The sequence below is a fragment of the Nannospalax galili genome, unplaced genomic scaffold, assembly GCF_000622305.1.
Source record: "Nannospalax galili isolate Female #2095 unplaced genomic scaffold, S.galili_v1.0 scaffold795, whole genome shotgun sequence".
Lineage (NCBI taxonomy): Eukaryota > Metazoa > Chordata > Mammalia > Rodentia > Spalacidae > Nannospalax > Nannospalax galili.
Genome location: NW_008336391.1, coordinates 127,238 through 150,461, shown reverse-complemented (window position 1 = coordinate 150,461; position 23,224 = coordinate 127,238). Strand labels below are relative to the sequence as shown.

At 38.2% G+C, this 23,224-nt stretch overlaps 1 protein-coding gene across 7 annotated transcripts in view; it reads right to left on the bottom strand.

Moving 5' to 3' along the window:
- Positions 1-23,224, bottom strand: part of Cep128 (centrosomal protein 128) — a 466,611-nt gene that overhangs the window by 365,534 nt on the left and 77,853 nt on the right. For 6 of the 7 annotated variants that reach the window (XM_029562537.1, XM_029562536.1, XM_029562539.1 and 3 more), the window contains one exon: positions 14,454-14,570. The exons of the other annotated variant lie outside the window; for it this stretch is intronic. In XM_029562537.1, the coding sequence (XP_029418397.1) occupies positions 14,454-14,570 (117 nt within the window). The remainder of the gene's footprint in view (positions 1-14,453; positions 14,571-23,224) is intronic. 7 annotated transcript variants of the gene reach the window in all.

Below are 23,224 nucleotides of genomic sequence, written 5' to 3'. Positions count from 1 at the left end.
TACATATGATTAAGATATATTGTATGAAAAGCACAAAAATTCAATAAAAAATGTACTTTGAGCAAAAAAAGGAATGTTAAAATTATTCTAGTGTCATCCGACATATTCAAAAACCAAGAAAAAAGAATAGAAGTTGAATAAAGGCCTGGGAAACAAAGGAGGAAATCAAGAAAAAGATAAGGCAGAAGACTGAAGAATATGTCTTGGACCCACACATTTCAAGTTGTGCCAAATGTGTTAAATCCCGTAACAGTCAAATGCTGTTTTCTATCCATTTCTTTTATACGTGCAGACATTATGGTTTTCACAACCTTGCAGAGAAGAGTGTTTGCTTCATCTTTACAAAGAAAAATAATAAAATATTCCATAGGTAACAAACAAAAGAAGAGGAAAAACAATTAGCATGATACAAAATGATAAGACAAAAAGCAAAAGGGTGAATCAAAATCCTGTCAGTCCAAATATTAAATAAGCATTTCAGCCCTTGATTATAAAGTGCTAAACATGTAACAAATAAGCAAGGGGGCAAAAATCACACTCGAAAGCATTTCCTAAGTTGGTTTGAAAGCAGTCTCAGCAAAAGCGTAACCTCTCAAGCACAACCCCCTCCCCCAACAGAGGCCTGAAAAAGGTAACTAGCTTTCCTCTAGACTTCTCTAGAGCCCAGGCAAACCTGGAAAGATTGCCTTATAATAATTATTAACCTCTCTATTTCCTCATCTAAACTGAGAGGGTCCACAGTGGCATGACAGTATTTTAGGTACTGTCAAATCCCCTGCTTGCAGCACCATACCTGGCACATAGCAGCAGGTGATAGCCTTGACCAAATGAATATTTTCCTAGTAGTGTTCAGAGTGCACAAGATGCAACACTCATTCTTTCATTCATTCATTCATTCAAAAATGAGCAAAATCCTTCAGGTACTGGACTTGCTGCTAGAGGCACAGCAAGGTGCAAAAGATATGAAGGGCCTGCCCTCTATGCAGTTCACATCTGGTTAAGGGGACAGACAGATGACAGACAATGGAAACAACGTTGTGAAGAAGAGTGAAAATCCATGTAACAAACTCAGAAGTGAAGGAAGGGTGTTCCCTTGGGACAGTTAATAAAGCCTTTCTGAAGCAGAGTTCTAAAGGATAGGAGGGCAGAAGCCACACAACTACTTCACAGCTAAAACTTCCTGCCTCTATAATGACTAAAAGAAGGGGATGCCTGGCATGTCACTGGAATAGCAAGAAAGCCAGTGTAATTGAAAATTACATTTCTTTATTTACATGTGGATGCATGTGCCACAGTGCATGCATGGAAGTTAGAGGACAACTTGCAGAAGTTGGTTCTCTCTTTCCACCATGTGGATCATGGGATTAAACTCAGGCTGTCCAGTTTGCAGCAAGTACCTTTATCTACTGAGCCATCTCACTGGCCCAAGGCCATTATAATTGGCCACAACTAATAAAAGTGAAAACATCAGGAGATTCCTGAGGTGAGAAGAAATCAGAGAGCAGATCAGAGGGCTGCTAGTGGAAGGACTTCAGATTTCACCCTAAGGGCAATGAAGGAAACACTGAAGGGTTTTGAGGAAAGATGTGACATCACCCAAATGTCAGTAGGAGACAATACCAACGTGAGAACTGAGGCCAGGGACCTACTGTACTTTATTAGAACAAGTGGAAGAGGACAGCGAGACAACAGACAAGGTGGCAAAGGCCATAAAGAGCAAATTTTCACAAAATATTTTTACAACAGAGCTGACAAGGTATGAAGAACAGGAGAAAAGAAGAAAAAAGGAAACAAAGTTTTCAACATTGAAAAATAAAATTATTTGTCATCAAGATGATATTTTTTAAGACAGGGTCTCACTATTTAGCCCTGTTTGCCCTTTCTATATAGACCAGGCTGACCTTGAACAACAAAATTCTGCCTGCCTCTGCCTTCAGAGTGCTGGGATTAAAGGCATGTACCACCAGGCAGGGTGATTACTCATTTTTATAAGAAGAAACATGTGAGCTACTTAACTGGCTGGAAACCACCGAAAAGGTAAAGATCTAGCATCTGAATAAATTCACAGGTCAGAAGGGGAATGAACAGGAAGCAGAGCTACAAATCTGCCCAGACCCTGTGGCTTCGAATCATACCATCAATATAACCTGATTCCTATCCAAGACACATCATGGCCAGCAAGGCATCAGGAATCTTATTCTCAAGTAACAAACTATATATTCTTCCTACCATAGTAGGTCCATCAAATGATAAAAACAATCTTATAGCTCTAAACACTATTCTAAAGCTTCTCCATAATGTGAACAGATACATTAGAAGTATCCTCTCTCCTTTTTTGAGCAGTAAGTAATTAGCACTGATTTCAATATTTAGAAAAATAATTCAGGGACCTAATAATGTGAATTAATTAAAATAGAGTAAGTCATAGCGCTGTAAAACCTACCCTCTATCAAGGGAAAAAAATGATCTGAAAGAAAAATAGACAACTCTATTTTAACTGAAGTAAATGGACAAGGTCAAGGGGCAGAGATTGTTAAGAAAATGACATTAGAAAAAACGTTTACATCAGATAAAAATTTAGAAGTGTCTCTGGGATACATCCTTAAAGCTCAGAACATGGAACATGGAGAGGACTAAAGGATGTATGAAAATTATTCTCATGTCAAATTATAGTTTCCACTTTACTGTATCCAGATAAAGGAAAGAAAGACGCAGAGGGGAAGCCCGGATAAAAGTACAACGGAGCAAAAGCAAGAGCACGTAGAAATGACAGCTTCAATGCTAAACTCAGAGGCGGCCTCACAGAGGACACTCTACGTGTCACTTTATTTTTCAAAAATATGAAGCAATATAGTTCAATTTCAAATTTCCAAATAGTAAACAATTAGATGTCTTTTAATTACAAAATGTATGCCAAGGACACTTTCAGGAAATGCTAAGAGTCAGGATATATATTCTGTAGCAAATCAGTCTTCAGATAGATTTGGCAACTTTAATAAACAATTCCTACTTGATCACCATTGATGGTTCAATACTGACGACTAGTGGCCAAAAAACAATGAGTAATTCCCTAGTAAGCATTTATCCTACAATTCTTAACTAAATTTGAAACACTGAATACAAATTATGTGGAAAATCTAAATGAAACGATCTTGCCTTTGCAAATATTCAGGACGAAAAACACAAAGAAAAGGAACCCTATCCATGGCTAATTAAGCTTGATTCCAAAGCCCAGCATGGTGGGCACACACCTATAATCCAAGCACTCAGGAGGCAGAGGCAAAAAGATCAGAGTCAGATATCAACCTGGGCTATAAGACTGTCTTCTGTCCATGATTTGGACAATGTCCTAAAACAAAACCCACTCAAGAATTTGCTGTTGAAGCACAAAGGAAACAGTTCTTTGTGTACATTCACAGAACTGAATCATTCTTCCAGAAAATCTTACTCTGGCAAGGTCTTACTTTGGGAATTCATATATCTTGGTAACTCCATTCTAAATTTTGTAACATTATATACTAAACTATCAGACAAGCCTTATAATAATGTGGGGCTTTAGATAGTTGTCTCTAAGTTTTCTATATAATTTCATAACCAGAAACCTGCTATGTCAAAATGTTCTTCATATAAGATTGTTTAATTGTGCTTGAATTATAGAAAACTTGTCTGTAAGACTCTAGTTACAGCATTTGAATTCCTACATACTCAACTTCAATGAAGTGAAAGTTCACCTTCACTTTCTCCTCTGGAAGAATGAGAGCAGTACCTTAAGATAAGGCAAAAAAGCCTCCAAGTGCAAAGTTTTTCCAAAATGGTTACATGCAGCTAAGGGGCCATGTACACGAGAAGATAGCATCCATTCATGCAGCAGCTGCTGACAGAGTAGGAGTTTACTACGTGATTAACATAGCATTGCAAGTCCCAGAAACACAGGAGAGGGACCAAACCCGTCAAAGGAAACCACATTCTAGAGAGGAAAACTTATGACAGCATAAGAAAACAAACAGTAATTACAGTGTGTATTAGTGCTATAAAAATAAGTATCCTAAGATACTGAGCAGTATGGCAGTGGGAGAACACCGTAAGAGAGGAAGGGCAGTAAAGCCCTATCTGAAGGTGACGATAGTGCTGTGAAGCTGAACTGGAAGGCTCTGCTGCAACAGAGAAAAGGCCACTGTCTAGGGCAGCTTCGCTGAATGGTTTATAGATAAATTCGTAAATTCAAGCTTTCAGATTAAGGCTGGATAGATGGCTCAGTCAGTTACATGTTCAGACAAGATGAAGACCTAAACTTCGTCCCCTACAAATGACATGAAAAAGCCAAGTGCAGCAGCACACGCCTGTAACTCCGGTGCTGGGGAAGCAGAGGCCTGGGCTTGCTGGCCAGCCAGTGAGTTCCAGGTTCAGTAAGAGACTCTATCTCAAAATGAAAGCTGAAGAGTGATTCAGAAAGACACCTAAAGCTGACTGCTGGCCTCTACATATGCACACACATGCACATACACACATGAAAATAGGGGGCGAGAAGGCTCAGCAGTTAAGAGCCTGGCTACTCTTGCAGAGGACCTGGGTTCAATTCCCAGAACCCACATGGCTAACAACCATCCAAAACTGCAGTTTCAGAGGCTCCGAAGTCCTCTTCTGACCTCTGCGGGCAGTGCACGACACAGGTGCACTTATACACATGCAGTCAATACACTCACACACATAAAATAAAAATAATTTTTAAAAACTAAAAATAGAATCTGCAACTTCAAAGTGAACAAAAAGTATAAAATGAAAATGTAATACATTTCAATCTGACAGAAAACAGTAAAGGGGGAAACAGGATAGTTCCAATTTATCAAGAAGGCTAAAATTTATCTAATGACGTTTCTTTGCTTAAGTCCAGGTATAAGATATTTATGAAGAAAATAAAATTGTAGAAGGAGTAAAACAAAAAGTAGTACATACACTGTGCACAGTTTTAAAAATAACTGACCAAGAGCTTAAATTAGTATTCAAGAGACCACTGACACCTATTAGAAAAGGCAAAACTAACAAAAATCACAAGGAGAAATTGACAATCCTTACTAAAATTTGAGCACAATCCATTAAATAAGGACAGAATAAAATTTACAAAGAGGACCTATTGAATTTATATACATATCTGTGTGTCCCGCAGATTCACATGTAAAATTCTGTATCCAAAGAAGCCAGAAAGCCAATGTGACTGCTTTACTCTGGAATACGTAACCACAACACTTAGCACAATATCACAAAACTAGGTCAAAATGAAATATCAACAAATTTCAAAAGAATTAAAAATAAAGGATAAAGAGTTTAAAATGTATAAACATATGCTGAAAATTCCAAAATGGCACTCCTAAATAAGTCTTGAATTATAGACAAAATATTAATAACCATTATAAATGATTTAGAAAAAATTCATTGTAAGAAGATGATAAAAATGAAACATGCTAATTTGGAGATAAATTTAAAGTATTGACTTTTTAAAATTATTTATTTAATAACCACATATTTAGAAGCATTTCATTACAACAGCACTGACATATTCAATAACAATTTTCTGAGCTAAGATGCATCTCTTTCAAAATTGGCTGTAAATTTTTAGGTTTACAGTTGAATTTTTACAGTTATACAATATTGTACTCAATATAAGCCCTGTAAGACATAAAATTACATTACACATCTATTTTTTTCAAAAAGAAAAATAAAGTTCAAGTCTGAAAATAAAATAATCTTTTTAATTTGTTTTTATTAAATTTTTGTGTATTTCATACAGAACATCTCAAACAATCTTAATCATCTTTATACCCCATCCCCACCAGCACTCTCCCATAGCTCCCCCACTGGATCCCATATACTGTCATCCCTGTTAAGGCCCACTGTGTCTTTTTAAAACAGAATAAAAGTCATGTGAAGAAAATTATAAACTGATCACAATAAATGTAAACACAAAAATACTAAAGAGGGGAGGTAGGAGAATTATAAAGAAGTAGTCCAACTTGCCTCTAAGACAGTTGGATCTAAGAGTCACTTTTAAAACGAGCTACTCTCTTAAACACTACATGAATTTATATGCATATCTGTGTGTCTTGCAGATTCTGTAACCAGTAAAATATAATGAAAGAAAACATCTCATTCCCACTAGGGGAAAGGAAAAAAAAAAACAAAACCCTTAAGGGATCAAGGAATAATTCTAGTAGATAGTATATAGGATAATTTTAGTGTGTTAACTTTTTTTAACTTTTAAAAAAACTTTATTGAGAATTTCATACATGCATATAAGGTGTTTTGATCAAATCCACACCCCTCCCTCCTCTCCAACACCTCCCATATCTCCCCAGCACTTTTTTCTGACAACTTTGTGTACTCTTTTTTTTTTAATGGGGTTTTGTGCTACTCTAACATTACCCCCTCTGAAGAGGTAACCCTAAAATCTTTTAAGGATTAGATAAGAGCTCCCAAATACTTTTGACATTTTTGGCCTTTGGAACAGAGTATGTTGCTAAGAGGCCGAAGGAGATTTTGACTTTTAGCCAAAAAACTTGCTACTTTTCTTTGGGGTCTTTTTCACTCTAACTGCCTAGCCAATTCCTACCTCCTATTCTTATCACACCATCCTCTGAAGAGGTTACCCAAATTGCCGATAGGGAATCGAGATGCAGACTGCTCTGGCTTCTTCCATTCTGAACAGGGATGCAGGGTGAGGCAATTGGTGCACACCTTCAGTGGGTCTAAAACATTACTGAAAAACATTATAAGGGCTGGAGAGATGGCTCAGTGGTTAAGAATGCTGTTCTTGCAGAAGACCCGGGTTCGAATCCCAGCACCCACATGGCAGCAAACAACTGTCCATAACTCCAGTTCCAGGGGATCCAACAACCTCTTCTGCTCTCCGTGGGCATTCACTAGACTACACGGGTGCACTTACCTAAATGCAGGCAACACACGCATACACATAAAATAAAAATAAATAAAATATTTTTAAAAGGAAAAACATTATAGAAGACCTTCTCTTCAAATTAGTGTGCATATTAAATACAATTATGAATAAAATGCCATGAGCATTTTTCATGGCGCATAACAAAGAATTTTCATTACCATTTACCAAACAATAATGAAAGCTAGGATGATTAAGAGTGAACAGCAATAGAGAGCCAGATCAATAGTGAGGCATACAGAAACCAGAAAGTATGATGGGAAACGAGCTATGTAATGGAAGTGACATTCAAATGACAACAGAAAAACCAAGTACTCAGAGTATACTTAGGCAACTAATTAGTCATATATAAGTAACTCAGATTCTCTCTCCATTAAAAAAAAATTATCGTCCAGGAGACTCAAATAACCAAACATTTTCAAATGAGTAAAACTTATAAACAGATATCTGTGCAAATGCACAGCCAACAAATATGTGAAAATCTGCTCAAGTGTACTAGTAAAGAAATGCAAATAAATACAAAAAAAATGAATAAACACTTTATACCCATCAGCCTAGTAAACAATTTACAGAATCATCAGTACAGCTAGCCTTGCTAAAGTAAATGTAAAGTATTAGAGCATTTTGAAAAACTAATCTAGTGGTATATTATGTTGTAAAACCCATCCATGGTAATAAAAGACTGAAACAGCATCAGATAGCTGCAGGAAATTGCAGAAAGTGTCAGTAAAAGGAAAAAGTAGAAATGTCTATGCAATGCAATTGCATTTTATTAAAAGCATACAAAATGCACCTATAAAAGAAAAAGCTATCAACACTCTATACATGTTTGTCATTGGTCATTAAAAGTATAAAGAAAAATATAAAGGGACACTATGATGGTTAATTACCATTGTCAACTTGATGAGATCTAGAATCATCGGGGAGACAAGTCTCAGGGCATATACCTATGGGGAGTTCTCTTTATTAGGTTGAGTTGGGAAGTCCTGCCACCTGTGTGTGGCACTACTCCCTAGACTAAAATCCTTGACTGCATAAAAAGGAAGCTTAACACAGGCATTCTTGTTCTCTGCTTCTTCAATGCGGATACAATGGTGACCAGCTGCCGCAAGCTCCTGCTGCCATGGTTTCCTTACTATGACACTATGACGAGCGAGTCAAAATAAAGCCTTTTCTTGCACCTGGGTATTTTATCACAACTGGAAAAGTAAGACAGAAAACTGTAACACTTCAGTAGGGCCACTGAAGTGATAAACCTGACCAAGTGGTTCTTGGCTTAGGGATTGGTTTGCAGGAGGGATGTGGAAGAGTTTGAAACTTTCAGTTAGAAAAACCCTCAAATGCTACAAGTACACCTTAATGGGCCATTCTGCTAGAAGCTTGGAAGACAGGAATTCTAAGGGAAAATATACAGCAGAAGCCCACCTCAGGATGTTTTAGAGAAGAACAAGGACTCTATCAGAAACTGGGAAAGAGGCCCAGCATCTGGGTTCCTTCTCCAACTGTCTTGATAACTTGAGGAGGCTGAATTTAAAGATAATGGACTAACTTGTCTAGCAGAGAAATTGCAAGACAGGAGCGCATTTAGGCAGGTGCTAAGAAAGCAGCTAAAGGTCAAAGAGTTCAGCACCACTGAAGGAAAATATCCTTGCAGCACTGGGACAATAGGAAAAGTGTCCTGAGGGCAAACTCCCACCCACCAGAAGCTCTATCTTATAATGATTCAAATTCATTTGAAGGAAGAAAGCCTAAACTGAATTAGTTGCCTGCTCCTTGAAGGCAACTGCCTAGTGACATTTTTCATCAGGGTCAGCACACAGAAGCTAAGACAGATGTGCTCCAAGGAGTCCAGGATAACACCTCCAGCTTGCAGCAGAACTTGACAGCACCATTCACATGGTACTGGTTCTACAGGAATGGAAGATGTAAGATTGAGGGGATCATGGAGTCCTGCAGCACTGTTTCAGAGAAAGCTGAGGGCTGGCAACGTGTGGCAGGCTTAAGATCCCTACAAGGAGGCCCTAAAAGGTCATTGTGCAAAGCTGTGAAAATTCAACTAGTCTTTTTCAAAGCTTATGAGGCTTACTGAGACGATCAGTGTGAGGATGACTTGATAATCATTCATATAAAAGGCATCTAATAATTTAATGTGGAAGGGAAGCCTGTCTGTGAAATGAGCATATGCAAAAGTAAAGATGGCATCAAGCTTTGGAAACAAGAGGGGGGGTAACATGAATGGCCAAGAAGTTTTGTAACTCAGTCTTTGAAAAGTATGTGAAGGTGTGTCCAGCCTTTACTAGCCTTAGAAAGAGCTCCATGTCTGCATAGCAAGAGGGTCTCAAAACGAAGTGCGGGAAAGGTAGCGAATGGAGCCAAATTATTTCCCCATAATCTCTCCTCCGCTTTCCCACAGGAAGTGGAGGGAGATGTTATTAAGAAGACACTCAAGGGGCTGGAGAGATGGCTCAGCAGTTAAGAACACTGGTTGTTCGTGCAGAAGACTTACCTACATGCAGGCAATACACGCATACACATAAAATAAAAATAATAAATAAAATATTTTAAAAAAATATTCTTGGCTCCATGGAGGCTTCTCCTTTAATGAGTCCAAACTAAATAGATTAATGAGCAATGCCCAAAGCTTTTCTTAAGTGAGGCGCCCATATTACTCAGCATCTCTAGAGATACAATTATGTTTATGGACAGAAATGAATGCTTAATTCTTCATTAGGTTTTTCTAAATCAATACTGATGACAAAGAAGAAAAAATACTGAAAAGATACATCAATTATTTTAGATTTTTTTTCATGTATCCATGTCTTATTAAGGTATTTCAAATGATTTTCCACTGGAATACAGACTAAATGTCCCTGATCAGAGTTGAAACCTTAAACATTTATTCCTCAGTGTTAAGGTTCCATGTCCTATTTCCAAAGAATTCTCCATGAATCATCTTTAAATGTTCAGGCACATGAATCACTTGAGGTCACTGTAAGCATGTAACATTCTTTGTCTGTATGAAGGGGGAAACTAGCAAGTTAATATGCTATGAAATGTCCTGAAAAGCAAATGTATGTCCATCACTTGCTTCATTTTTCATTGAGATAATTCAAGCAAAGATGAAGAAATAGCATTCAACTAATATGAAACAACTAAATGGGGAAGAAAATATTTAGAAGAGGTTCTGCTGACAGTCTGAAAACCTCTTTCACAACACTGGCCCCCAGCATGTATACCCTCACTTTTCTAAACTTAACTGATAATAGGTCACTAAGACGCATCTAATCAAAAAGAGCCTGTAAAAGGAAAGCCTATTTTAGTGCTAAACAAATACTTTACTGTTTTTATAATGGTTCAACAAAGATAGGTCTCGTAGCATAAAAAAATGTATGAAAGGATGATTGCACTACCTGGGCAAACAAGCCATCTCTCCCAAAGAGATGTTTGAGACAGTAAGACACGGCTGTTTAAAGCACAATGCAGTGATCTAAAGTCACTGAAGAGCCTCGCTAAGAAAGGCCGGCGTTGCTGTGCTCCCACAGTCTGAGAGGCTGTGCTGAAGCAGGAAGTGGAATCCGCAGTGCTGGTGGACCTTTGCTTCATACCAGGGAAAAGGCAACAGAAACAGAGTAAACACTTCCTTCAGAACTCTAAAGAAAAGGAGATTTGCTTTCCTTCGATCTGTTTCTAGTGGTTAACACTGATCTTCATTAAATGGAAAGAGAAAACTCCCTAGACCTGAGGACTACACCTGCCCATTGAGAAGCATCAGGTGTCAGCGGAAACCTCCAACTCCTGGGATCTTTTTTCATGAATTCTAATTTCTTAACAACTTTTAAGACTCATAATTTTCACTCTTTGAAATATACACTTTAAAGATTCAGAAGAATACAATGGACAAAGTCCAGCCCATGTACCTGCCTATGAATTCAGCTTCTTACCAAAGAAGACACAACACACACAGTGACTAATAGCATACAATAAAGGAATTTTCATAAGTATTTTTTGATATGAAAAAGAAAGGTTTTTTTCCTTAAACATGACCTTTCCAGAACAGTCTAAGCCATTTAACTTGTGAGCAGGAAAAAGCCTAAATTAATCTTTTCCACTGCACTGTTTATAATCCAGAAGTACCTTTTAAAATGTATAGGTCACTGCTTATATTAAAATGACAAAATATGAAATTAAACATTTCTTATCAACAGGGAACTCTACTGTACTATCAGAGATGGATCCAAACCCCAGCTCATGAGCTTTTAGTCAAATCGGCAATCACAATGCAAATACCCAAGCTCTGGCTTCTGGAGAGGCGGGTGGGAAGCAATCTTCCTCTCCCCTCTCTCTGTAATTTTGTGCATTCTGCAAAGAGAAGAAAATAAGTATGGAAAACTTCTCTAATTTACTCCTGCAAAAAGAACAACTGTCACTGCGGTACTATTCTTACACTCACCAGACACAACTGGCTTTCAAAACAAATGTATAAAAATCAAGATTTTTTTTTTAATTTATTATTTTTATTTTATGTGTATGCGTGTATTGCCTGCATGTAAGTGAGCATACCTGTGTCAGGCAATGTTGCAGAGGTCAGAAGAGGGTTTCGGATTCCCCTCAAGCTGGAGTTAAAGACGGTTCGTAGCTGCCATGTGGGTGCTGGGAATTGAACCCGGGTCCTCTGCAAGAGCATTCAGTGCTCTTAACCTCTGAGCCATCTCTCCAGCCCCCAAAATCAAGATTTTTAAAAAACCCACCCACACATTCTATCTAATTATTCAACAAAGTATCCTCTTAAGTAATATAGGCAGCCTCATTTGCCAAAATGGAGAAAAACAGAATTTTTGAAATCAAAGCAAATTTTTCTTTCAGCTTACATTGTAATTCCATTGTAGTCTTTTTTTTTTCCCTAATTTTGTACAGTCAACTGGTATTGGAAAAAAGTTGTCAATTGATAAAAGATCAACGATCTACAAGCATATATGTTTTTAAAACTTTCAGGAAAAAACATAACTGAGAAAAATTCCAATTTGTTTCAATTCTTTGCTTTTCTTATTTTTCTCATTTTTGTAAGTATAGATTTATTAAACAAAATAGAATAAGAATTTCAACAAATTACTTTTTAATGGTAGGAATGAAATATAATCAATGTAATAAGAATCTTCACTAAGATAGACAGAAAGAGACAGAGACAGAGACTGAGAAAGAGATGACAGATAAAGGCAATGCTCTTCCTTGCCAGACATTACCACATGCACAGGAGATAATGATGGCCTTTTTGAAAATCACCAATTGGCATGACTTACAGTAATAACTGTTTCAGATAAAAATCAACAACACGTACCCAAACTAGAGGGTATAACATGAATTTAAAAGCAGGGTTTTTATCTGTTCATAAAACAAACAATTCAAAAAGCAAACCATCAGTGAGTGTGCAATGGAGAGGCCTGACGGCCAGCCCACCTACACTCAAGTGCTCGGCTTCCACTGCAGCATGACCTCTGATGCGGCACTCTGGGAACAGCACACTAGTTCTCTGGGTTTCCTGCCAAGAACACCAATAAACTTAAAATCAAAGGCGTTCTGTAAAATAAATGGCTGGGATCTATAAAGTCATGAAGGATAAAAGCTAGAGAAGTGTTGTAGAAATAAACACTGTGTGAACCTGGATATTCACCGTGTACCAGAAAAGAATAATACTAGCAAAATTTGCATAAAATCTATAGGCTAAGTCATAATATTGTACTGATCCTAACAGTCTCATTTTGATCACTACCCTGTGACAACAGAAGAAAATATAGAGGGTAAATTAAATATAAAAATATTCACATTAAGGATGGAGCCCAGGCGAAAGGAGCACAAGCTGTAGTCAGCCCCAGTAGGGGAACTGCAGGAAGCAGCAGTTTTTGGAGACAGAATCAGGCCAAACAAACAATCATAAACCAGGTACTATGAAAGCAAACTTAAATTTCAGCATCATACCCAGAAAAATTAACCAACTTCTAAAATCAGAATGGAATTTACTTGGACACGTATCAACATATATTAGGTTTAATGTTGGTTTCAGTACGTAACAGGCAAGTCTCTTTGGTGAGTTATGCATGTGACATAGGCAGGATTGAAGACTGATGAGCTTACCAATGGCAATAATGCTATTTTGGAAAGGGAATGGTCTTACCAAAGTTCTAAGTTTACATTTGAGTACAGGTGATTTGAACTGCAAAGCCTGTTTGGAGGCACTGGGTGGACTAGCTGGTTTTGTTCTGAGTACTCTGTACCCTAGTCTTTTGGCTATATCTGTGAATCGTGACCCAGCAACCAAGGATGACCCAACCCTGCAGCCAAAGAAAGGAAACATCCTCTATTACTGGATTAGTTTCTAAGCCTGCTTTAGAAAGATGTTATTTCCTATTCTACTTCAGATTGTGTCTGCAGCATACCTTGGGTCTTAACAATATAAACTATTTATAAAGGCCCTTCACTTACCTGAACCTGGCCTAGAAAGTCACTGATTTCTAAGTGAATATGCATAACAAAAATAAAATGGTAAAAACATTATTCCTACAACCTTCTAAAAAATATTTCCAAATAAACTACACATTTTGGCTATATTAGAAAACTGATAAAAGTCTGATAAAAATTATATTGAGGAGATCCAAGAAAAAGATTATACAGAAATTCTTTGCCCAACATTATAACATTATCATAAATCTGAAATGTCAAAATAAAAACGAGTGCCTATCTAAAGGGCACCATTCTGGTTTTCACTTGGTTTGATGACAAGCTAAGTCACAGACAGGCAAACTGCCTTGAGAGCAGACTGCCAGGACTGTGAACAGGACACTGTCCTTCACTGCTCAGATCTGCTGCTGTGTCACAGAAGCATCCAATGATACTGAAATGAACAGGAATGGCTGGGCTCCAATAAAACTTTATTTATAAAATCAGCCAAGTTTGATGGCTCCCTGGTGTCTGGTCCATGCCCAAAATAATCCATTAGAATAGTTACTCTTTTGGTTAACATTTGGTGATCACATGCCAGGTACTATAAAGTGCTCTACTGGCATGGGCTCATTTCTGCTCTCACCAATATGATTAAGTAGAGATTATTATTCCCATTGTCTACAGAGGAAACTAGAACTGACAGAATTGAGCACAGTTAAAGAAACTTGCTAAAGCCACACAAACAACAAATACGAACCATAGTATGCCTGATTCCATACTCTGAACTATAATCAATATGCTGTACTTCGTATGTGGGTTGGATTAAATGTCATGTGCAACAACAAAGGAATTAGCACCACTTCTGATTCTCCACCTCCTGAGTGTTGGAATATAGGTGAGCACTACCACATCCAGTTTTTCGTGGTGCTGGGCAGTGAACCCTGGACCTCATGGCATGTCAGCACTCTACTGACTGAGCTACATCCCAGCTCAGAAAATAAATGATTTTTGGAATGACAAACTAACAATCCAAAGTCAAGATCTGCATCCCAGTAAAGTACTTCTTACAAACCTCCTGAAGCTTCAAGGACATGAGCCCCAATTGATCCTGACGTCTCTCCACCAGCTCTCTCTCTGTGCGCATCTCTCGCTCTATTTCCTGAAGCCGCCGCTCCACCCGATCTGAAACCTCAATACGAACAGAGCAATAGTGACATTAAAGAGTGAGAGGGAGACAAAACTGAAGACACATTAAGTGGCAGATATGCTAAGCCTAAAGCATCTAATTCTGACTTGTTTGTAGAGCCCTTTTCAATGACACTAGATAAAACACTGGACAAAAAAATTAATTGAAACTTACAAAAAGAAATCATCACTCATCAAATAATCTACATCCAGGTCCCACCAATAGAACTCAAATTTTTCAGACAACAATAATTGCTCAGAGTACAAATACACTAACGAGAAAAGAGTGCCCTCTGGTGATACAAAGGTGAAATGCCAGTTTGCCAACAATTGTATTTATTATCCAATTCATGATCTTGACATGCACATGCAGCGAATCATCCAAATGGCTTCACAGAGCTTGCCAACTTTTCCAACTGTGATTCACTAAAAACAAAAAGCTGTAAAAGATCAAACATCAAAGGCAAACTGAAAAAATGTTTAATTGGGACCCAAAAACAAACATAAAAGAATTTTCTCTGATGCAGCAAGATCTTCCTTAATCGTGTAAATTCAAACACACTTCATATATATCAGTACATACTCCTAAAAAAATTTACACTGCAATGTACATGTCTGGTGAATAGAAGACATCTTGTAATCATTTAAAAGCATGTCAGGCATAGTGGCACACACCTTTAACCCCAACACTCAGCAGGCAGAGACAGGTGGCTCTCTGAGATCAAGATCAGCCTGATCTCCATAGCAAGTTCCAGGCCAGCTGTGGCTACAGAGAGACCCTGTCTCAAAAAGACAAAAAGAAAAAGAGAGCGAGAGAAGCAATAAAGCCCAGTTATTTAAAAAAAAAAAAAAAAAAAAAAAAAAAAAGTCTGCTACAGAGGCTGGAAAGATGGTTAAGAGCACTGGCTGCTCTTTCAGTGGACCTATGTTTGTTTCCCAGCACCCACATGTAGCCTACAACCATCTCTAACTCCAGTCTCAGGGGATCCAACGCCCTTCTGTCTTGTGTAGGCACTGCACATATGTGGCATATGTGGTGCATTTACTTGCATGCAGGCAAAACATATACATAAAATGAAAATTTTTTTTAATTTAAGGTTTTGCTAATAAATCTCTGTTTCACAGTCAAGAATGGTCTGCTCATGGGCTGGAGACACAGATCAGTGGGTACAGTGCCTGCCATGCAAACATGAGAGACAAGAGTTCAGATCTCTGGAACCTGCATAAAGCTGACATAGTGGCAGGCATCTATAATCCCAGCACTCCTATGGCAAGATAGGAAGTGGAGACAGGAGAATCCTCAGAAGCTTGTGGGCCAGCTAGCCTGACATACAGAGTGGGCAAACAACAGAAGATCCTTTCTCAAATAAGGTAGAAGGTAATGATCAACACCTGAGGTTCCCCCGACTTCCACCCTTCTCCATGGCACTCACACTCAAAAATCACAAACATATACATCCTTACACAGAGACGTTTTATAAAAAGAATGCAGAAATGTTGAGGTGGTAGAAATGTTCTAAACTGAACTGCTAACAACTGCACAACTCAATCAATTTACTACAAAGCAATGAATTACAGACTTAAGGGTAGATTAATTTGATGGTAAATTATAGCCTAGTAAACTTGTCACTTAAAAAACCATGAATAAAGTGCGATTTGGTGGTACAGACCTCTAATTCCAGTGCTTGGGAAGTAAAGACAGGAGAGTCATGAGTTGAAGGTCAACCCTGGGTTATATACTGAGTTTCAGGCCAGCATGGGCCTCCAAAATCAAAAAGGGAAGAGAATAGACTAATATAAGTTCAATTAAGTAATCAATAAAGGCTGAGCAAAAGAGGATCTTATGAAATAACTAAGCGGTTTATGCTACTAACACTGCTAAGTCTTGGGCATCTGTGATGGTTAATGTCGACTGTCAACTTGATGAGTGTTAGACTCACAAGGCAACAATGCCCCCTGGGCATATCTGTGAGGGAGTTTCCAGATTCCCTTAATTGGATGGGAGGACTCACCCTACATGAGTTTGGACTATTCCATGGGCAAGAATCCAGGACTGAAGAAAAAGGAAAAAGTGGTTGATTACCAGCACTTGTCCCTCCCTGCTTCTTGATTATGGGCACAATTTGACCAGCTCCTGTCACCAGGACTCGACCATGATGCGCTGTATTCTCAAACTTTGAGACAAGATAAAACCTCCCTTTCTTAAGCTGATTTTGTCTGATATTTTGGCACAGCAACAAGACATGTAACTAATACAGTATCCAATTTCTACTGCTTGAAAGTAATTATTTTCCCTCTCTCTCTAAATACAGGCTATTTATAAATAGCCTTACTGAAAACTCTACATACTCTTAACCAAGATCCTAATTTAGGTTCAAACATCAACCCTGATACGGCAAATGATTAGCACTGCATTCAAAATACATACACCACCTGCTATAATAGAAAGTAACACAATCCTAAAAATGTTGTGTTTCAGTCTATTTTTACAAAATGAAATGGTTCACTCAGCACATAAAAATTACACTAACACTAAAAAATAAATAATACAGAATCACTGTATATTTTTTAGAATGGTTTTTTTTTTTGGTTTGGGTTTTTTTGTTTTGGGGGTTTTTTGTGGGGGGGTTGTTTGTTAGTTTTGGTCTTTTTGAGTCAGGGTCTCCCTCTAGCCCCAGCTCTTCTGGAACTCACTATGAAAACCAGACTGGCCTTGAACTCACAGAGATCCGCCTGCCTCTACCTCCTGAATGCTACGATTAAATGTATGTGCCACCACGCCTGGGCAGAATGGTTATATTTTTTAAAAATTGCATGTTGGAGGTTAGAGAAGAGGTAGAGAAACTGGAGCACTACACTGCTGGAAAATGGAAAAGCACTAGAAAGTGGTAAGGTCACTACAGAAGATAGTATGTTGGATTTCCAAACAAATACAAATAGATGTATCAGATGATACAGCAGGCCAGTTTCCAGGCTGAGACTCAAAATACCTGAAAGCAGGTCCCAAGTGGGTAGTCACATACCCAAGTTCTTAGATAATTACTCACAATAACCAAATAGATAGTTCAATAACCAAAAGATGAAAACTCTAGTAATCAGGGATGGAGAGATGGCTCAGCGGTGAACAGCATTGGCTGTTCTTACAAAAGATCCAGGTTCGATTCCCAGCACCAGTGGCTAACAACCATCCAAAACTCCAGTTCTAGGGGATCCAACTCCCTCCTCTGTCCTTTACAGGCATTGCACAACACAGATGCACTTATATACATGCACACATAACATTCATACACATAAAATAAAAATAAATTTAAGCTCACCTCCTAGCCTGGGTCCTGTCCCATTCCTTCTCTTGGGGCCCCAGACACCTGGGCACCACTGCATCCTGATCCTTTCCATCCAGACCAACTCAGTTCCTTCTGGGCCTGGCCCCACCCTCACCTCCCTCTGCTTCCCTGGGCCTGCAGGACCCTCAGGCCTCTCTCCAACCCTCAGGCCGTTCTCTCCAGGGTAAGTCGATCCCACATTCCCTCCATGCCTTGACTCCCCCAGCCTCATTCACCCTCCCATCTCCCCTGCCCGTCTCTCCTCCTAGCCTGGGTCCTGTCCCATTCCTTGTCTTGGCACCCCAGACACCTGGGGAACCACCACTGCTCCCTGATCCTTTGCATCCACACCAACTCAGTTCCTCTCCAATCCCCAGGAGCACTCTGGGCCGACCCTGCACTCAACTCCCTCTACTTCCCTGGGCCTGCACCACCCGCGAGCCTCTTTCCTGGACCGAGGCTGACCTTTCCTCTTCCTGATCCTTTGCATCCAGAGCAACCCAGCTCCACATAGCAGTCCCCAGGAGCCCTTGGGGCCGCTTTCCACCCCCATCTTCCTTTGCATCTCTGGGTGGCATGGCCTCCAGCTGCCCTAGACCAGCATCTTTCCTGGGCCCAGCTCCCAGGCCAGTCCAACCCCCAAATTCCTGAGGCTAAAATCTTTCCTGGAGGGATCCAGACCTTAGGAGAAAGCCTGAGAGCATCTGATCCTCATCTGAATTGGGCCTCTATGGGAACTCCTGAAGACAAAAGCAATCTGGCTACTCCAATATAAAATCAAAGGAGAGAACCAGAATGTTAGAGGAACCAGCTTTTCATGCCCAAAAAGTAAACCACAAAGACACATAAAGTTCACAAAAAGAAGCAGACCTAAACTTGAAGGCTTGAGTCTCACACAAGAATCAGAAACTACAAAAGAAATTCACATGTCAAAATCACAGAGAAAAAATAACAACATAAAAAACCAAACATATCCCCACCAAATACCAACAGTCTTCTAGAGGAGAACAATGAGAACCCCCTAGAGACAATGCAGTATATGGAACTCAAAAGAACAATTATAAACATGATAAAAGAATTCAGTGAATTTAAAGAAAACACAAACAAAGAAATCAAAGAACTGAAGGAAGATAGGGATAAACTTCTGAATGAATTCAGAAAACAGAAGTATTGAAGAATACTCAGGCTGAAATGAAGAAGGAAGTAAAATGCACAGTAAGCCAATTAGAAACAACAGGAGAAAGCCTCACCAATAGGATGAATGAAATGGAAAACAGAGTATCGAGACTGGAAGATAAAGTGGACAAAGTAGACCACTCAAGCAAAGATTATAAAAACTTTAAGAAGCCACAAGAATGGAAAATGCAGGAATTGTGTGACACCATAAAAAGACCAAGCTTACGAATCATAGGTGTACACGAAGGAGAAGAATCCCAAGATAATGGCATGGACCAGATCTTCAACAGAATCATGGAAGAAAATTTCCCAAAATTAAAGAAAGACATGCCCATACAAATAAAAGAACCATATAGAACACCAAACAGACAGGACCAGAAAAGAAACTCTCCACAGCACATCATAGTAAAAACAAGAAACGTACAAAACAAAGAGACAATACTGAAAGCTGCAAAAGAGAAATATCAAGTCACATATAAAGGAAAACCCATTAGGATTACAGCTGACTTTTCAGTGAAAACTACAAAAGCCAGAAGAGCCTGGAACAAAGTATTCCAGTTTTAAATGACCACAGATGCCAACCCAGATTACTATACCCAGCCAAAATGTCTATTGTAGTCAAAGGGGAAAGAAAAATCTTCCATGACATAAATAGGCTGAAGGAACTCATGTCCACAAAACCAGCCCTTCAAAGAGTTCTGAAATCAATACAAGGAGCTGAAGAAAGGAATGACTATACCCAACAGGTTGCGGAAAGAAATTCAGTGAAGCTAAAACTGTGGAAAAGCACAGCTATATCAAGAATGTAAACAGAAATAAGACAGGATTCAGTACTCATCTTTCATTAATAACTTTAAATATTAATGGACTGAACTCCCCAGTCAAAAGACACAGATTAGATGAATGGATTAAGAAACAAAACCCGTCTTTTTGTTGTCTGCAAGAAACTCATCCCACTTTCAAGGACAGACACTATCTTAAAGTGAAAGGATGGAAGAAAATATATATAACAAATGGTACTAAGAAAAAAGTAGGCATAACAATTCTAATATCTGACAAAATAGACATTAAACTAAAACTAATCAGAGAGATAAAGAGGGCTGCTTCATTCTGATGAAAGGAACAATAAATCAAGAAGATATTACAATCATCAACACATATTCACCAAATTCTGGTGCACCCACCTTCATAAAAACAGTACTACAGGACTTTAAGACCCAGATTAACCCCAACTCATTAAAAGTAGGGGACTTCAATACCCCACTGTCTCCATCAGATGGGTCAACTGGGCAGAGAGTTAACAGAGAGACACCTGAATTAAACAATACCATATATCAAACGGACTTAACAGACATCTACCGAGTATTCCACACTAGCACCAAAGGACATACTTTCTACTCAGCAGCCCATGGAACCTTCTCCAATATCGACCATGTACTGGGGCACAAAACAAACCTCAACAAATACAAAAAGATTGAAATAATTCTATACAATCTATCAGACAATAAAATAAAGCTTAAAATCAACACCGGAAGAAACCCTTGTAACTACATGAACACATGGAGATTAAAAACAAAACACTCCAGAACGATGAATGGGTCAAGGAGAAATTAAAAAAGAAATAAAAGTGTTCCTGGAATTAAATGAAAAGGACAATACAACACAACAAACCTCTGGAGCACACTGAAAGCAGTCCTTAGAGGGAAGTTTATAGCTCTAAGTGCCTACATGAAAAAATCAGAAGGAACACAAATAAATGACTTAATATTTCAACCTCAGAAAGTAGAAAACCAACAACAAATGAAACCCAAACCCAGTAGACAAGAAGAAATAAAAATCAGCAAAAATTAAATTGAAACAAAGAAAACAATACAAAGAATCATCAAATCCAAGAGCTGGTTCCTTGAAAAGATAAACAAGACTGACAGACCACAAGCCCAGTTAACCAAAAGAAAGAAAGAGCACCTCCAAATCAACAAAATCAGAGATGAAAGGGGAAACATCACAATAGACACCAGAAAGATACAGAACATTTTAAGGGATTACTTTAAAAACCTATATGCTACTAAATTTCAAAACCTAAAAGAAATGGACGATTACCTAAAGACATGGGAACCACCAAAACTAAACCAAGAAGGATTAACAGCTTAAACAGACCCATAACACAAAAAGAAATTGAAACAGTAATACAAAACCTCCCGACTAAAAAAAGCATAGGACCAGATGAACTTACAGCAGAATTCTATCAGACATTTAATGAAGATCTACATCCAATACTACTTAATTTATTCAAAAAGACAGAAATGGAGGGAGAATTTCCAAATTCCTTCTATGAAGCCAGCATCACTCTAATACCAAATCCATGTAAAGATACAACCAAAAGAGAAAACTATAGGCCCATATCCTTAATGAACATAGATGCCAATATTCTCAGCAAGATACTTGCAAACCACATACAGACACACATCAAAAAGATCATCCACCATGATCAAGTCAGCTTTATCCCAGAGATTCAGGGATGGTTCAATATACATAAGTCAATAAACATCATAAATCATATAAATGGGCTCAAAGACAGGAAAAACATGGTCATCTCAATAGATGCAGAGAAGGTCATTGACAAAATTCAATATGCATTTATGTTCAAAGTTCTAGAGAGAATTGGACTGGAGGGAACATACCTCAACATAATTAAAGCCATATATAACAAACCCACGGCCAACATCATTCTGAATGGACAAAAACTGGAAGCATTTCCACTGAAATCAGGAACCAGACAAGGCTGTCCACTATCTCCACTTCTCTTTAACACAGTGCTTGAAACTCTTGCAAGAGCAATAAGAGCAGGAAATTAAAGGAGTAATAATTGGAAAAGATCAAATGAACCCTTTTTGCAGATGATATATTATATCTAAGAGACACCAAAAATTCCACCAGAAAACTCCTAGAAATTTTTAACACATTCAGTAAAGCGGCAGGTTACAAAATTAACTTATGAAAGTCTATAGCCTTTCAATATACCAATAACAAGCAATCAGAGAAAGAGCACATGGAAACACTCCCGTTCACAATAGCAGAAAATAAAAAATAAAATATCTCAGAATAAACCTGACCAAAGACATTTAGAGCTCTACAATGAATATTTTAAATCTTTAAAGAAAGAGATTGAGGAAGACATCAGAAGATGGAAGGACCTCCCATCCTCATGGATGGGAAGAATTAATATTGTGAAAATGACCATCGTACCAAAAGTCATTTATAGATTCAATGCAATGCTAATTAAAACCCCATGACATTTTTCACAGAATTGGAAAAAAAAATCCTAAGATTCATATGGAAGCACAAAAGACCTCAGATAACCAAAACAAACCTGAGCATTAAGAGTAATGCCAGGGGGATTACTATACCATATTTTAAGCTTTACTACAGAGCTATAGTCATTAAAAAAACATAGTACTGGCACAAAAATAGACCCATAGATCAAGGGAACAAAATTAAACACCCAAATATGAGTACATGTAATTGCAGCCACTTGATATTTGACAAAGGGGACAAGAATATTCACTGGAGGAAAGACAGCATATTCAGCAAATGGTGCTGGCAAAAGTGGATCTCTACCTGTAGAAGAATGAAACTAAACCCCTATCTTTCGCCCTGCACAAAATTCAATTCCAAATGGCTCAAAGACCTCAGTGTAAAGCCTGAAATCTGAAACTGTTAGAAGAAAATATTGGGAAAAACCTACAAGATATTGGTGTAGGAAAGGATTTTGTAAACCTGCCATCAATTGTTCAGGAAAAAGGGGCAAGAATTAACAAATGAGACCTCATTAAACTAAAAAGCTTCTGTACATCAAAGGAGGGAACCAGGGAAACGAATAGAAAACCCACAGAATGGCTGAAAATCTTCACAATCGACACATCTGACAGAGGTTTAATATCCAGAATATATAACGAATTCAAAAAAAAGAGAATCAAGACAAGAAGTAAGCCAATTAAAAGATGGGCTAAGGAACTGAAGAGAGAGTTCTCAAAAGAAGAAGTAAAGATGGCTATGAAACATCTTAAAAGATGTTCAACATCAGTAATAGTTAGGGAAATGCAAATTAAAACCACTCTAATATTTCATCTTACCCCAGTCAGGCTAGCTGACATCAAGA